The sequence below is a fragment of the Argiope bruennichi genome, chromosome 5 (genome assembly GCF_947563725.1).
Source record: "Argiope bruennichi chromosome 5, qqArgBrue1.1, whole genome shotgun sequence".
Lineage (NCBI taxonomy): Eukaryota > Metazoa > Arthropoda > Arachnida > Araneae > Araneidae > Argiope > Argiope bruennichi.
This window is the reverse complement of record NC_079155.1, coordinates 32,149,896-32,169,041: the sequence shown is the minus strand read 5'-3', so window position 1 is coordinate 32,169,041 and position 19,146 is coordinate 32,149,896. Positions and strand designations below refer to the sequence as shown.

The 19,146-nt window shown below is 29.8% G+C and overlaps 1 protein-coding gene across 3 annotated transcripts in view; it reads right to left on the bottom strand.

Annotated features, from left to right (window-relative positions):
* The window catches only part of LOC129968673 (inositol-trisphosphate 3-kinase homolog), a 200,064-nt gene that overhangs the window by 19,754 nt on the left and 161,164 nt on the right, over window positions 1-19,146 (bottom strand). The window contains exon 2 of one of the 3 annotated variants that reach the window (XM_056082804.1): window positions 11,891-12,023. The exons of the other annotated variants lie outside the window; for them this stretch is intronic. Within the exon in view, the coding sequence (XP_055938779.1) occupies window positions 11,891-11,914 (24 nt within the window). The 5' untranslated portion in view covers window positions 11,915-12,023. The remainder of the gene's footprint in view (window positions 1-11,890; window positions 12,024-19,146) is intronic. 3 annotated transcript variants of the gene reach the window in all.

Below are 19,146 nucleotides of genomic sequence, written 5' to 3'. Positions count from 1 at the left end.
TGATAGTTAATTATAAAACTTGTCTCTGATCCATTATTTAAAATTTTTTTTATTCTATTTGCATGTAGGAATCGATATGTCAGGACAAATAGAATCTAATTTAGGCAGTTATCAGTTTGTTCATTTGAATTTAGTCTAACATGTGTAGAAATCCAATAAATTAAAAAAAAAAAACTAAATTCCGGAAAATTGTCTTAAAAATATCCAAAATTATAAAAAAAAATTTTAAAAAAATCCGACGCAATTTTGATGATTTAATGATTTAAAAACATTTAAAGAATCTACTTATGTCACGCTAAAATCCAAACTATATATTTAAAATCTATATGTAATCAATCATGATTGCAGTGATTTCTGCCGTTAAAAATGGACAGAAAAGAAAAATGTTTAACGATATTTTGGAAAATAATGCAGATAAGTGGGTGATTTGTATTTATATAAATAAACAGCATTTAAACTTTGGAAATGTAATCTATTTTTTTAGGTAATATTTTTTAGACAACAAATACTGATCATATATATGAAAAAGGGAAAAAAAGAATATAAAAAACTAGTGATAAAAGGAGTGTAAAGCATTTATAGATCACGGAGTTGTAATGCTCAACGCGCCAATGGAAAATGGCAAACGCCAATGCGTCCTAGAGAACAGTCTTTTCAAATGATCCTATTATAAGATGTTCTCGTGTTTTTGAATGAAAATTCATTCAAATTGCGCTATACTCAGATCTCAATATCACATCTCAACTAGATAAAAGCGTACTTCATTACACTTCAAAGCCATTTTACTTTAAAATGTGCCATCGAAGGAGTTGGCATCAATTTGTCTCAATCTCACAAAATTGAACAATTTTATAGCGGAAGGCAATCATCAAGACGAATTGTTTAAGCTTTTCAAAAACGAAAAATCCACTTCATAACAATTTCCGATGTGGTATTTTTCTGAACATAAACGGCAAACGAGAAGATTTTTTCCCCTCTTCTTGCATTCTACTAAATGGATAATCAACATTTAGTTATTAGAACAGTTTATTCCAAATTCTTATCTAAACCAATTTAAAATCAATTCTTAAAATTCAATATATCAACTAATAATAAAGATGTGTTGGCGTTCTATAGGCCAAATCGTTTGATTTAGAGCAACCAAACTTAACATATACATATGTTAAAAGGCCACTTTGGAGAGATTTTTTTAAAATTTTAATTAATTAAAAATAAAGCAAAATTTTGGAGTTTATTCCGTGATAACTCCCTAATATATTAACAGCACAAAAATAAATTTTACACCATTTCAAAATTTAAAAAAATTCTTTTTAATGATATCAATTTCATAATCATGCAAAATTTTAATAATTTTGGCAATTTCTTTAAAAATATTTTTTAGTAATTTCTAACAATAGATTCGATTGTTGCCCTGAAATTCAAACAATTTTTATTGTTTCATTAAATATTTAATCGCATGATTTTTTTTTACATTGTTGAAAGTTAAAGAAGAAAGGTGTTTAATATTCATATAAAAAAATAAATATAAATAAAAAAATAAATATACAATATCTCAAAATTTAGAAGACAGATGAACTAGATATTTACTATTTTAATAGAGCTATGATGTTATGGGACTGTATCCATCAGAAAAGTTCATGTACCAAATAAATAAAACTTACGTAAGACAATTAAAATAACATAATATTAAAGCCAGACAATATGGTGGAATCATGGACATGAAGTTATACCTACAGAATTTAACTGAAATCAAATATAACCAATATTCTCAGTAAATCAATTGGTCTTAAAACCGACTAATTTCAACAAAGATGGCTTTCGCAAATAAAATTAAACTGATATATATCTGGTGTATACCAAATTTACTCAGATATCTTTGTAACATCACTTAATAGTGATATCAAAGTCTGTGAATAAAAACTGACACCGGTCTTTTATTACTTTTATCTAACATTTCAAGCAAGAGATATCTTTCACAGAGCAATTCTTTTAGACTTTGGATTTATTTTCTCATATAATGTAATCTATCTATATTGATCTCTAAATGATCAACAATCATTCAATAGGGTTATTTAAATTATATCATCTAACCTTGCCCCTTTCAGTGACTTATGGATTAAGATGTTTTTGTACCGAACGTTATATTATCAGATTATTGGTGCCTCCAAGATTATTTTGATAGCAGTCAAGTATTATGGCGCGCAGATAAGGGTGTGTACAAGCAAATAATAATAATAAAAAAAAGCGGAGTAAAGCAGTAAAGGAAATGAGTTTACGGGCTCATAAAAATCCGGACTCGATTCAGACATATATTGACCTCAGCTTTCAATGGCTTAGTACCGGATTCGTAACAATAGCTTCCGCATTCCATTTATTTATAATATCACAATGCGATGACCGCGTAGCCTTTATATTTTTTTATACTGTGAGAGCACAATATTCGATAGATTATACAGTGTCTAGACGCTCAGTATTTTCATTTGATTCGGAATAACAATTTGACACATATAGATGCAATGCGATCGTATCAGTATTAAAATATCAGTGAAATTATTGCATTAAAAATTTTATAACTTGAAGGAATTTCTATAATGAATAATATATAATATTTACTGTTCGTTTCAGTATCCTGAGACGGCCACTTTTCGACGATTCTATCTCGTTTAGGAGTGAGATGCGGAAGGTTGTGCGCATTTCTGGAATTTATTTTCTTGTTGAAAATAAACATCTCCTCCTTTCATCTTTACCTTCACCCCTATTTTGTCGAATTAAACCCAACCTAATGCATGCGCAAAAGCGCGGAGGATTTTAGAATCCGTTGGCAAACAATACTTCAGTTAATGCAAAGAATCCTTACAAAAAAGAAAAGAAAAGAAATTGCAATTTTTGTGAGCATTTTTATCATACGTCCGTTTCATACTGATCTGAGTAGATGGACGATGCTATAAATAACCAATGGAAGTGGTCTTCTCGCAACTTTCTTGCATACTCTCCAATAAATTTTTTGTCTACACCCGCCCGCATAAAACTGTGGACCTTGGGTAAGGCCGCGAATACCTTGCACTGCATTGGGAAACATTAGTTTAAAAATATGGATCTTTGACGTGAATATAACATTTTTACTGAATCTATCGTGGGAATATGTATTTTGAAATCCTTTTTTGACGGCCGGTTGACACCAAAATTTGACACAAAACTACACTTATTGTCACAAAATAACATGCTAAATTTCATTGGTTTAAGTCATTGCGCATATGAATGAATGCGTTTACATGAATGCGGAACATATTAACTTAGAGACGGTCAATCGTTTAGCAGATATGTTTCGAAATAAGAATCTATATTTTAAATGCTAAACATATGCATCGAATTTTATCTACCTCGCGTTTTAAACCCCCGGGCTTCCGACATGGTGGTTGGATCTCGCCACCCTGGAGGGTACAATAATAGGTGGGGGATCTGACTCCTCCCATCGATGACGGGACGTACTTCCTTCGGGGAGGGTTGTACCGTGGCCGGTGATGACCCTTAGGACTCAACCACAGTTCGCGCCAGTGTTGCTGTTGCGGCGGTCCGGTCATTCAGTTTTATGGTTTAAATCCGTGTGCCTTCGTGGCGGGTCGGAGAGTCAGATGGCTGACTACCTAGTGTTTTACGTTTTGTAGGTATAGAGCTCCTTTGTAGTCGAATAGCCAGAAACTGCAAATTTGATCATTATTATTAATCCCAGTATAAACTATATTTTAGTTCTTGATTCATAAAACGAAACAAAACAGAATCAAATCTAGGTTATTTTTAACATTAAGTGATAGATGATTATTTGCATGGAAAATTGTATGTACATGAAGTGATGACTCAGAATTTGATTCTGTCAAAGCCAGCTTTATTTTGACTTATTTCAATTATATTATTCACTTATAGTTAATTAACAATTATAAGTGAAAAACTATTTGCTTATTTAATTGTTTACCAACGTATTATCATTTCGTTCAGCCTAAACTAACGAAATGATATTCTGGTATTTTAATTTCAATTCTCATTTGCACATTATATATATGTAAATATATTTTAGCAATCGCGAAACCGAATAGAAGAAACTTTTTGAGATTTCATCTTCGATTTATTTCATCCCAGGAGACATAATTTGTATAAATAAAAAGCGGTAAGAAATACGTCAGCCTACATCTCGACACAAGAGCAAAAGAGCCCGAAATTTTTTCCCTTCGGAGGTTTTACTATGATATTTTGATAAGGATTTCTTTTACACGAGTCAACTTAGGAAAGGAAATCTTAGGTATCTTTAAAACAATGCTGTAAGCATTCGGGATTTTTATCTCTTCTCTCAGAGCATGAGAACATGCTGGATTCAGCAATTTTATAGAGCGTGTGTAGAATTAATTAATTAAAAAACTGGGAATTGGATTAGGATATAAGAGAACATTTTAAATGATTTTAATACGGACTAAATTATGATAAAATTTAGAAAATTAATTAGGATTAAGTTAGATTTAGAGATATTATAATATATATATGTAAGCATTATTTTAGTTGAAGCAGAATGCAGTTTGAAGACAGTGAAAAGAGTTTGATTATTACAAGATTATTTACAAGAAGGCGCGGACATGGCACGTCCGCCACAGCGCGGCACAAAAGCAGAAGTGGGAAAGAAGAACGAAGTAAATTACCCCTCGTCTTATATAACATGAGATATGGATAAGAAAAATATTTTTTACAGTGCTAATATATTATTAAGATTCTGATGGGGATTTTTGACGCATGTCAATCACAAGTAAGGGAAACACATGGATCTTTTAAAAAGAATGTGCTTACTGGACAGTTTTCTATCCCTTCAAGCGGCGTGTGTGAAAGTGTCGGCGTTTAGCCGATTCAGCAATTTTATAAAGCTTCTTTTGAATTAATTAAGTAGAGAAAGTGGAATTGGATCAAGAAATAAGAGAATGAACTTACTATGGGCTAAATTAAGATAAAACGTTGGAAAATAATTAGAATTGAAATCAGAGTTTAAAATATCATTACATATATATTCCTTAATAATTTCCAAAAACATGTACTTCTTAACATAAAGTTAATATTGCCAGTAACCCATATCTTTGGTAGATTTTATAAAAAGCATTTAAAATAGTATTAATTAAAGCAGTCTAGATACATAATGCTCTGATTCTTCAGTGTTCTTCTATAACTCAGGATACTTCTGTCACGTGTACTTACTCGAAAGCACGCTGCAATGGAAGTCATTTTGTAATTACAGTAGACTATAATCACATGAATTTCGCCGAAAGAGGGTTGTTTTTCTTTCCGTGCAATGAATATTCGTACCAATTCAATACACGATATGCTTCTGAAGACAGGAAAAGAAAAAAAGAATTGTTTTAGAGAGAAACCTGATAGTGCAACTTCTTGTCTCTCATCTTGAGTAGAAAACAGACCATTGCCACGCAGCATTTGTCATGGAAAAGAAGATCGTAGAAGAGAAAGCTACTTCGTTTATCATTAAGCTTAATTACCTAGATTTAAATGTGACTCTAATATATTTAAAAGTAATTTATAATCTTAAATAAAATTCAATTTTCAACACAGCAATTGACATTATATGAAACTATATTCAACATGAAAGTTCTTAATTAATTTTATGAAATTCACAATTAAGACACGCAAAAGCATGTACTGCGTCATTCACAGGTGATACTGGTAGCTTTTTACGTAAGTACCAACTCGAATTATTATCAACTATAATACAATTTGTAAACACCGAACCGGGATAAAGCATTGGTATATGACCCCCCTCCCCATCTACATACTCAACACTTTTCCTTGAAAATAAATAAATATATATTTCCTTATTTTGGGCCAATACCTGTATCAGTGGGTTTGTCAACTTTATGCATACAGAAATGGGAAAGGACAATACAAGAATGCCCCTTATGCTTAAGCAATAGAATTTTGAAGTGCAACTGTATTTGTGTATAAAAAACATAAAATGAAGTTCAATAAATCGATAATTATTAACATAAACTATGTATTTAAAATAAATTTAGATCATTATGAAAAATTATAAATTTTATTAACATTTTTATATAAGTTTACTTTTGCTCATGTATCTTAATCAGCTATTCAGATGCTATACGTTCTTTCAATATTTCTTTTTAGTTAAATAAAATGATTAGTCAATAAAACCATGAATTTTCAGTAAAAATTATTGAAATGAAAACATAGGAAATGTAGCATGTATTAATCCTAAAAATTTAAATGTAATTTTAAAATTTAAAAAAAAAATGATCAGCGGAAAATTGGGTTCTTTCTTGAAAATCTACATAGAGTATAGAAAATTTTTTAAATGCATAATTCAGTTATATGCGATAAGCTAACAAATATGTGATTGATCAGTATTTTTTTAGTTATCATAAATATCAGCAATAGCAGGTAAATAAAAAATTCAAATATGCCTTTTTCAATATATTCGTCTTCAATATATATATATATATATTATTGCGCATTATACATTTTATACTAAAATTTGTTTGTTAAAATAACTCATGCAACCAGTGTATTCCTTAATTTAATTAATTTTCCCCTGATTTATTCCAGTAAATAATGCCATTAATATAAATAGATTATCTTACACTAGATTAATAAAGTCTTTCTAGAAGTTACAAGAATATCATCATATTTTAGTTCTCTCTCTTTACTAAACTCTTTGAAGTGATACAAAAGTTGTCCTATGAAAAATAAATGCACATAAATTCAGGAAATAAATGTAAAATAATTCAGGATTTTTTTTGTGTGAAAAAATATGATTCTTATGAAAAAATGAATAAGAATAAACACATAAGAATCAATGAAAAAAAATGATTCTTATGCATTGTTATTATGTACTTTTAAACAAATAATTCTATTTAATAATTTAATGAAATTTTATGTGAGAATTGATATTTTTATGATACATCAGTAGCTTATTTATCTTTAATAAACATATTTTTCAAGAAGAGGTTTCATTTTCTAAAAATTCGCACATTCTTAAATTAAGTTTCAAGTAAGCTTCACATTAGTTATTAAATATGAAGTATAAAGTAGGAAAATAGAACTTAACATTTACAATCTATGCAAGAAATAAAACACTTCATGAAATAAAATTTTTGAAAAACTACTAAATCTTCCTTAAATTTATATTTATTTCGTCAAATGTTGATTTCAAAACAATTATTAAAATGTTACAGTAGACTCCCGATTATCCGCGGGCGGGTTATCCGCGTCTGCCGCACTAAGTTTATTTTTTTGCTTCCAAGCAAAGAGAAAATGCTTCCAAAGCAAGAAGCAAACACAAATGACTGATTTCTTCAAAAAGGTGTAGTTTTACAGTTATGCTTTTGTAATTACATAATACATTACAGTATTAAAACAGTAAATATGTATTAATTTTTCTGTGTATCCTTGACGCCTTTCGTAAGTACAAAGCACTTTTCTGTTTTCATTAACAAAATGCATTTTAAGTTAGTTTTGAGTGATATACTAAAATATTAAGCGTTAGTTAAACATTTCCTGCTGTTTATTTTACGTTTTATTGTACATAAAACGATTTTTCAAAGTTGGAAGGACCGTTTTCTCTTTTTCTATACCCGTTTTTAGCTTTTTTCGGATTATCCGCGATTTTTGTTATCCGCGGCGGCCGCGCCACAAAATTCCGCGGATATTCGGGAGTGTACTGTACTTATTTTTCTTAAGTCATCTTATTTTATACGATAAAAATAAGTCCCATAAATTAAATTAATAATTACATATTTAAAATAAGCTAAATATAGATTGCATTTGTTTGGACCATATTTATTTTTGCAAGCAATATAGATTTCATTAAAAAAATTATTAGAAATTTCCTATGAGCAATAAATTAGGAATCTTTAACTCTGTTTTTAATATTTGATCTCTGAATACTTTAAAGAAAACGGAAATTGACAAGAATGAACGTTGCAGTTTTTCACATCAAATTTAAATATTTACAATAATTTTCACAGAACATTTCCATTCCAACTTGCTGTATATTTTAGAGGTATTCAAAGCTTTCGAAGAAGTTTCCGTTTTTTCACACATCGTGTATTTTTATCAATATGTGACGATCTCGTTTCTAAGCGCTAAAAGTATTTATCCTGACTCTGGAAGTGGAATAACGGTTTTGCCCTATATTTTCCACGCAACCACAATCGAGCCAACAATCACAATCGACATCGCCAACTTCACGTTAAATACCCGCTGTTTTTTCGCCAATTTGCCAAAATTAAGATAAATTGCAAATTGCGGTAAACTGAATTCAAATGCTTTTTCGGCCGTTCAACTACTATCAGACCACTATTGGCGGGCGTTTCTTTGACGTCATCGAAATAGGATGTGGGTGAGATTCTAACCAGGATACCCAAACAAAAATCGAAGAATTACTCAAAAATGAGGCGAACTTTGTATTCTCTCCCCCCTTGCCTCCCTTCCTCCACTTCGTTGATGTGATCGGAAGACCACAGTGAGTTAGTCTAAGTTAAAAGGTTTAGGAAATATTGTTGACTCAAGGATTTGAAAGCGGATTTGAGGGTTTGTAGTACAAGGTAGCTATGTTTTGTACAATCAGAAAGGAAAGAATAGGTACTTCAAGTATCCGGATGTACAAAAGGATTTCGTCTACATATGGTGGATGATCACTTTTGAATACTGAGAAATTAGGGCAAAGAATATGATTATGTTACAGTTAATAAATTTATTTTAATTAAAAGTGATTTTCATTTATTTGGTTAATTTATTATTTTATTTATTATTATTATTATTATTATTTTAGTTATTAAGTGTTTAGATAAGATATACATAAGGTAAATTCAAGACAAAGATTTAATGGATTCTTCCATGTTTGGCAGAAGATCATTTTGGAATGCAGCTAATAATGGGGGAAATGTGATTATGCAATAATTATAAAATCAGTTATAATTAATATGAATGCCTAGAACATATTCTGAAGAATATTTCTGTTCATCTTTAAATAGAAAAAAACTTTTTTGGAAACCGAATTATTCGTATAATCTAATAACAAAATTATCTAAAAAATTTTTTTTAATTCAATGTTCTTATTTTCTTTTTTGTAAAAACAACAGAACAGTACTTAGTTAAACTTTTTACATTCTCAGTGGGAAAAATTTTAATCCCAAAACTGAAATATAATTATTAAAAATGGAAGCATAATTAATGATAATTTAATTTACACTATGTTAAAAAAATTATTTGCAGAATCCTGATGAAATAATTTAAATCAAGTTGATGTTTTTCTTTTTCATATACAATTTTGTTCAATATTTAATGCTGAAAAATTTAATAGAAAGTACTCTTGTGAGAACTGTCGTGCTCTAAATATTTTTGTATGACCTAATTTTAAGTCATAATCTTCAATTTCAAAATATTTGCAATAAAAAAAAAGGCATTCTTAACATAAAAAAGAAAGAAAAAATCGCTAAAAGCAATCACATTTATTAAAATATGTATCTTAGCAGTTTTATTTCAAAAATAATGCAACAAGCAATAAATAAATAAAATAAAATAAAAATGAATCTAAATATTTAGATCACAAATAACAACAATGCATAAAATATTTTATCATCAGAATCGAGCTTTTTTTTTTTAATTTTAACGTTTATTATGTTTTTATTAATTTTTCGCACTGCTCTAAGATAACAATCATTTAAATATTGAAATGAAAAAAAAATAACAAGAATAATATCATTAAAATAAATTTCAATATTTTGAAATCAAAATTTAAAAAAAAAAGAGAGTAAGACCTTGAATTTCTCTTTTTTATTTTTAAATTTTGAACAAAAAAAACCGTTATTCGTTTTCCCGATTATTACCACAGAAATTATAATATTGCGTTAAGGCACTGATATTCTCTAATGAAATTTTCCTACAAGACGTCAAATGACGTTCAGGACCCAAGGTAACAATTAATTAACTGTATAAATTTTCGTCATATTGCTAACCGAGGTAGTTCGGAACGCTTAGCACATCTGAATGTGCCCCGTTTCTATTTCAGTTTTATTGGTGTTTTAATTTCGAGCTCGTGCGAGAACACACCACCTGCTGATATGCGTCACTACCGTTACTTTTTACTTCCGTTTCGTTGATGTGCAAGGATATGTTCATCGTTAACACATATGTTGTTGCTCAGTACATTCTTTTGCTATCAGCCGTTAGATCATTAAAAATTTTATATAATATCCGGGATCGTTCTTTTTTTTTTTTTTTTTTTCACTCTCGCACATTTACATCACGGTAAAAGTTTAACGTTTATTTTAAATTTCACTTATTCTCTCATTTCTGAAAACAGAGGTAGTGGTCTCCCAAAAACTTTCTTTTATGCTCTCTAATAATGCTGATATCACCCTCACCCCGCATAAAATTATGTACCTTGAGTAAGGGCAAGAATACTTTGCATGGCTTTGATGAAAAGAAAATTACGAAATATTGATCTTTTGGTGTGAATTTTCACTGAATCTATAGTGCGAGTATGTCTTTTGACCACATCTTTAGTATACATTTTCAGTGAATCTATCGTGCAAGTATGCATTTTGACCATATCTTTGGTGTGAATTTTCAGTGAATCTATCGTGCGAGTATGCATTTTGACCGTATCCTTGGTGCCAATTTTCAGTGAATCTATCGTGCGAGTATGTATTTTGACCGCATCTTTGGTGTACATTTTCAGTGAATCTATCGTGCGAGTATGCATTATGGCCATATCTTTGGCATGAATTTTCACTGAATATATAGTGCGAGTATCCCTTTTGACCACATCCGTGGTGTGAATTTTCAGTGAATCTATCGTGCAAATATGCATTATGGCCATATCTTTGGTATGAATTTTCACTGAATATATAGTGCGAGTATCCCTTTTGACCACATCTGTGGTGTGAATTTTCAGTGAATCTATCGTTCGAGTATGCATCATGGCCATATCTTTGGTATGAATTTTTACTGAATCAATCGTGCGAGTATGCATTTTGACCACATCTTTGGTGTACATTTTCAGTGAATCTATCGTGCAAATATGCATTATGGCCATATCTTTGGTGTACATTTTCAATGAATTTATCGTGCAAGTATGCATTTAGGCCATGCACAAGTTCCAGAAACCGAACATTTTTGGACGCCTTTTTTCCGTCTGACTGAAATCATTTGGAGCAGAGCTTCAATTGTAGTAACCAGATAGCGGGCCAAATATCATTTATTTATTGCATTGTTGAGTTATCGCTCTTAAATGCACGCGGAAATACAAACCGATACACAATAAACTCTTTGACAAGACTGATTGGAAATTTCACAAACATCTACATTTTAGATGCTCAACCTGTGTACCGAATTTCATTAATCTAGCTCTTTACATTTTGTAATTATTGAGTTCACTTGTAGTTGGACTTTATCTGATAGACGGATAGACTTCTATCTGCATGGATTTTGTTAAAAAATTGATAGACATTTACCTATCAAACTTATCAGGGGTTAAGTCTATATACAAAATATCACCAGCTTTTTTGAGTTATCGCATTCAGAGAGAGACAAAGAGACTTAATTCCAAAAATGTGTTTCTTGTATTTATTTGGTCAAAAGTGTGCAGATTCGTCAATTTCGAATTTCTTGGACATTGAAATACATTCTCTTTATATTGCTCGTTACATAAAAGTAAAAAAAAAAAAAAAAAAGCATAGAGAAAGGAAAAAAAAAGTTCTAGAACGATGATGGTAGTGTTAAATAACTCCTTTAGTTTATTATGAGATTCCATCATTAAAGGTTATAGAAACACGCTATATGGAGGTAAGTTAAAAGAGAGAGAGAGAGTGAAAGAGACTCGCACCTCTAGTCCGAAACATCGTAGCATGGTAATGTTTTAGGCTTGATTCATCTATCTTTTCTCCTTCTGGCTTGATTGGATCAGTCGTTGCATTCTGCGCGTAACACATTACGCAATTTACAGAGAGAATGTCAGCCTAAAAGCATTATTATTATGTTTTAAAAAAATCATCCTTTTCAAATATGTCACAGCATTAGTTAATAATAAACTGAAAAAAAATTATAAAATTTATTTATTTATTTTTGGTCTCACGAGAGTTATTGAAATATTCCATTTAATTATTCATTATCTTACTATTTTGGAGCTTATAAGGAATAACGTGAAGAAAAAGCGTTGATATTTATTGTACTGAAAGCTTATTTTGAAAATTTATTAACATTTTTAAAAAATACATTGAAATAAACTTAATATAATTGCAAAGCTCATTTTTTCGAGATTTGAAATGCTGAAAAAAATAATTCTCTCCAAAGTAATTAAAAAAACGCGTTAAAATTCCATTTAACTTACAATTAAAAATGTGTGAAAAGGTAATAAATGAATTCCCCAAGAATTAATTATGTACCAAATTTGGTAGTTCTAGGTCTAATCTGCTCTGGAAAGTATTTTGAACGACTTTCGAAATTTACAAATAGTATGCCAGCCTTTAAATATTATCAATTAAAAGGGATAAAAAGCAGGGCATTTTAAAACTTTTTCACTGGTTCTTATAACTGATGACGCTATTAATTAACTGTCGTGGCTGGTTCGTGAGTGCTTTCAATAAATAGGCAAATAGAAAACTTAACAAATTTATTTCAGATTCGTTCGAGTTACTCTGCTCAGTAACTCCTTCTCCTCCAAGAGCCAACACTCGAATGACATCACTCTTTTAATTACACTCGCGCTAGTGGTCTAGCGCCATCTATGAACGTTTATTTCCTAACGCTTCAAAATCCAACCACTACATTAACTAAGTTGAAAAATTTATTCAGGAGAGACTAAATTCATTCATTTTCGAAATTTTAAGCACATAATAGAAAAAAGATAAATTGCTTTTTAGACTGCTGTTTATTAGACAAGAAATAAATAAATGGGTAAACCAATAAACAGCAAGTTCCAATAGTGAAAGTTCGAATTTGTTTTTCAAAATTAAATATAGTCCTTTTGTCGTAACCAATATTTTAAAATACGAGTTTTTCAACATTTAAATCTTAAAAAACGCTTTTTTTGAACCTATCATTCGTACGTTATTTCCAGAATTTAACTTATAAAAACACTACAATATATAAACAGATATTTGTAAAAAAATTCTTTTTTCCAGTTTTTATAATATATAAATTTGTTTATTGCGATCACAGCTTCTAAATGCCTTTAAAAAAAGGATTGAACCTAATCTGTATAATCCAAATATTATCCTAATATTGATTTCAAGAAATTCATTCAATTTCGAAATTTTTTCTACACAGTATAAAAGTCTGAAGGCGAAGATTAGTACAGAAGAAAATGACCATCTTTAGTTTGGACAGCACCATTTCACACACGTTATTCTCTTACATATTCATTGCGATATATCTAGTGATAATGCTGTGCCCTATTTGCTTAGCTGGGAATTTCACCATTCAGGTCTAGAAAGGAAATGACATTTATTTTTTCACAGCAAACACAAATTCTGAAAATAATATCTTTGCGGTCGAGGAGCATAGGCTTAGCTTCCTTTAGTGAACGCACCTGAAAATGTTATATAAAATGCTTTATATAGCTTTTAATCATTTTGACTGAATGGGGAAAGAAATATCAAAATCAGCTGGTATGGTTCCCGCACACTTTCTAATAAATATATTTATGGATTAGTAATTGTTACCAATAATTACGAAAGAGCTTAATAGTGTGTGATTTTTTGGCGATTAATTAATAGAATGTGGTTAATACACAAATACTAGAAAACCGAAATTTGTAACCAAAATTTAATACTGAATTGCAGATTATAGTCACAAAACCACATACAAAAATTTCATATATTTAAATCTTGGCGTTTTTTGAGTAGTTGCGTTTACATCTTTGTGAAATTCATACCAAGACAGTCAACCCTGTTATGTATTTGATTCTAAATCTGATATATATCTACATTTTAGATGTTAAATATGTAAACTAAACTTTATCCATCTAGCTCTGGCCATTTTGTAATTATCGTGTTAACTCACATTCGAACAGCCAGACAGACTTCCCCGATAGGGATTTCTAACAAAAATTTACAAATGTGGTATAAAAATCATTAACTAAATTTCATATGCTTAGCTGAAGCTTTAGGAGCGTTAAAGAATTATCGGGACATAGACATAATTTCAAAAATTTGCTTCTCTGATCCAGGAAACTTTTTGAAACGTGGAGATTCGTTATAATCTTAAAGGTCCAATTTTTTAATGGTTACAATATTTTCTCCTTGTATATTTCATATGTAAGAATGTAAATATGGATTTGAACCTCTTTCGCAATATAAACCATCAGTATCTTCACAAAAAACTTTAAAAAATCTGGACAAGTAGGATTATTGTTAGTCTTTGCTCATTATTAACTAGTTACATTAATCTTTGTATTTATATGCAAGTTATAGCTTTTCTGTCTTTAGGTTTCTATATCTTTTTCTTGGGAGAACTTAGCATACATATAATCATGATCTATTTTGAAACAATGAAAAGACTATATGTAGACGAAACTCGTAATTTGAATATAGGGCATATGAGTTTCCAAGTTTCCGCGTTACCCCAGCGGGAAAAGCATTCAACCTTTGACACATGAATTAATGGACATCAGAATATCCAAACATGGTGGATTCTGTTTTTGAAATTGAAACTCCCGGAATGCTGAGACCTTACCACTAGGCCAAAGCGACGTCTATTTCTTTGAAGAAATTATGTCTTAGTTGGAAAACAGAATCATTATATTCCTATATTCAGTACTTTTATGATATACATACATTATATCTTAAACCCACACGTGTGCCTAAAACTCGCGTGAATTCCTGTGAGGATAAAGTCGTCTCGTGCATTCACCGATTAGAATCGTGCGATAAGTCTCATATCTGTCAAGGCATCGTATTACCTCTGACAGTAATTTGCATCTGAGAGAAAAGAATTACTTTATTCACGTCATTCACTTCCACTTTTGATCTAAGGGTATATCGATAGTGAGAACCGATTATTTTTGTCTTTGTCACTAAATAGTTAGCTTTCTAAAGATAATAACAAAGCAATCAATCAGACCGATAAGTAGCTAAAAAAAGCGTTCAGAATAAGAAAATATAAGAGAATAAATAAGTTTCTTTAAGTATATTGATAGCACAGTAGATAATTCCATCTTAATGCTTAAAATACCTGAATCTTTGACCTAAAACTTTTGGATTCCCTTTTTCTAAAACATTATTCAGTGTTTACACAAATAACTTTGGCGCAGTATGGCCAGGGATGGGTCTTGCGCCATGAAACCCAACCAACCACACAAATAAATAGTTTTAATTAAATCATTTTAGGCTAAACAACTCGGATAGTATTTTAAAAGTTATTCTAATTTAAATTAAGGCGATCAGATCTCAATGGATGAATGTCATTTATAAAAAATGCTTAACAGAAAACGAGAAATATATCAGATTATGTATATTCAAATAGATTAAAAATGCAGTAATTTTCTGAGAATTTTTCAGTAATTGATAATGAAAGATATTTTTAGTTCATAGAATAATAATAATGATACAGATAAGAATATTTGCTATTTCCAGTTTTCATTGGAAGTTTCAATGAATTTTAAATTAGCCAATGAGATCTTTCTTCTAGGATTACTTCTTTCAAATGAGTCAAACATACTTTTGAATTAGAATCCTATCCCCATTATAATTATAGGAAGGTGAGGCCGAATTGCGTATTTTTGCTGTAAATCACAAGCATTTATCTCGTTCTCTGTATTTATTTAGATAATGAGAGGACTCTTGGAAGATTAGAATTGCGATACTTAGAAATAGCAATTATTGAGAATCATTGGAATAATAAACTAGGGAGTCTTACAATGAAAACTGATTATACCCGTTAAATTTTCAGAATTCCATATATTTGCTGGTACAAAAATGAGAGTCGTATTGCAGTAATCCAGTAGTAGAGCAACAACTAAGGGGTCTCCCCAAACTTCCTGACATACTTTTCAATAAAAGTCTAATCCCTCTCTTGCCGCATGAAATTGTGAATATTAGATCAATCAACGAATGTCTTGCATGGCTTTGGCGAACAATAATCACGAAATATATATATTTGACATGAATCTAGAGTACGATATGTATTTTAGATGTCTTTTTCCAGAACAGTTTAAAGGAAAATTTCATACTGGATTACAGTTGTAGTCGCAAGATCAAATACCGAATTTTATTGATTTAACCCTTTCTAGGACCGTGGGAAGTATGCTTCGGACCAAATTTATCAATCTTTGTATGAAATTATGTAGGTTGGCATAAGTTCTGACAAATTTTTTTAGAAAGACAGAAACTTAGATGCTTCGGTTCTTTATCTTACACAAAATGATGTGTCTTGATTTGTTACTTAATTATTAATTAACCAAATTAATTAATTAATCAAATTAAATTTATCTAATAAGCTAAATGATTCCCTTTTCTTATTCTAATTTCAAGCCTAAAAATATTTTAGTCATATATTTATAATATGACTAGAAAAAAATGGCCCTTTAAAGGGTTAAGTTACTGCGTGTACGTGCATGAGAAAGTACAGGCGGAGAGATAGTCAAATTTTAACAGATTCGATTCAAATTTGTTTTTATTATGATGTAGCGTACATTTTATTAACATGACATTATTGGTCGATCTGCTTTGTTTTTTTGAGTTAATTTCTATATTTCCTTATTTCGCCGTAATGGAAGCTGTAACCTGTCTCAATAGGCGAATTTATTTTCCTATCTATAAGAAATGCGGTTTTGAATTTAAAAAGACTTTACCGATCACCCTATATATTTCAAAATAGTCAAAATTTCAATCCATTTATTTTGGATGTCGTTATCTCAAATGCTATTATGAAATTATGAATAATCAAGCCATAACTAAAACGGAGAATTATCCAACTCTTTCTACAAGTACATGGACTCATGGTCTTTTTTTTTCTCAGGTAGAAGAAAGACAGGAAGAGGACATATCTGGTGATAAACATGATTTCCTCCTCCGGCCATCTCAATGAAACTGCTGACACTTCCGGAAAAACAGCATGAATCGTTCGTTCGGTCAGTGTGGCCTGAATTTCGCTGCGTTTCTCGTAAGGACGGCTACAAACTGGAAATTGTCTTGGAATTTCTGCTCTCACATAGTTTTTTTTCTCTCAAGGTTAGCAATTGTTTCGTTTTGAAAACAATTTTAACACGCCAAGTGGTCAATTATTTTCGTTGAATAATTTTGAGAGCTAAGAAAAAAAATTAATTAGATAAATCAATAATATCAAAACTTCTTAAAATCGTATTATCCATGGAGAATTTAAGAAATATACAAATAAAAAAGAATTGTTTGTTTTTGAGCTGAGCTTGAAAAACGGTCACTTAGAGAGTTAATGTAAATTTCACATCCTTTTTTTTTTTTTTTTTTTTTTTTCCTTCCCGCCTTGTTTCAAGAAATGGGGATGCTTTAACCCTTTCTAAGGCCGTGGGAAGTATGCTTCCCACCAAATTGATCAATATTTGTATGAATTTATGTAGGTTGACATAAGTTCTGACACATTTTTTTAGAAAGACAGAAACTTAGATGCTTTAGTTCTTTATTTTACACAAAATGATGTGTCTTGATTTGATACTTAATTATTAATTAAACAAATTAATTAATCAATCAAATTAAATTTATCTAATAAGCTAAATGAATCCCTTTTCTTATTCTAATTTCAAGCCTAAAAATATTTTAACATAATATGACTAGAAAAAAATGGCCTTTTAAAGGGTTAAAACGTGATTCAAAAAGTTTAAGCCATACTTGAAATTATATATGGTGTTGAAAATGGTTTACCAAGTGTCTAAAATAAATTTTGGTGAAAATCTTCAAAAACAAGGGAAATAAAATATATTTGTATTAACCACATGCGTATTTGAATACATGAGTGTAAAAAAAGTTTCTATTCCAAATTCTAATTAAAAAATTCTATTCTAAAAAATTTTCTCTCTATTCTAAATTACTATTTTAAAAAATTTCCTGTCTATTTTAAATTTCTATTTTAAAAATATAAAAAATAACTTTATTTTTCTATTTATTACTAACACGAAAAATAAATCATATTTTAAATTTGATATAATATGCTATGAAGGATTAATTATAGGCATGAAATGATGTACACAAAAAAATGCGTTTAATACCATCGGAACGCGCTTTAAGTAATGTTTTTAAAAAAATTATTGAAATTGGAGAAACAAAAATAGCATGGAAAGAAAATCGAAATCAATATGAAAAACTTTTTTTTTCTTTCTAAATTTTAAAAATGATGTAAAAAATGATGTTGTGCAATTATATGATCTGTGTTTATTGAGGGAAATGTTTCTTCATTTTGAACTAAAATTCTAATTAAATTCTGGAAAAATCCTTCTTAATGAGTATCTATAATCCAAGAAGTGCCAAATTTGGTAGTTCTAAAACTAACGATCTGCCATGTAAAGTGCTTTGAGTAATTTTTTTTTCTTCATGCGCATCAGAATTTACAGTTAGAATTTCCAGCTTACAAACATTATTACGAAAGAAAGATTCAGTGATAACCTTATATTTGATGTTTTGGATATGAACACTCTAAATTTGTGTAATTTTGGAGTAAAAAAGAGGTTACATTTTTTTATAAATATAATTACAAGTTTTTATCCTTAAATACCAATTGCTATTTTAGACAACGTATTTAATTTCGCCTTCTAAAATGTTAACAGAAACTGTTGTTGCCAATTTGAAAATATTATTAATTTAAATTGTATTGAATTAATGACATTTCCAAAGTTATTAATTGAATGCACTGTCTTGAACATGTTCAAGACAGCACAAATGCTGAAAAAAATATTGTAATTTTCACTTGTGACTGGATATTAATTTTACTTCGTTCATACTGTTAAAAATATCACACTTTATTCTACAATGTTCAAATTTAAAAATGCTATTTGAAAAGTAAGGTACTTCAGTTTATATCATTGTTCATAGTTTTTCTTACTCAAATGAAACCAGTGTTACCGATTGACAACAAGCCGTTTCTAAGCATAAGTCATAATAAAAAAATAGTTTT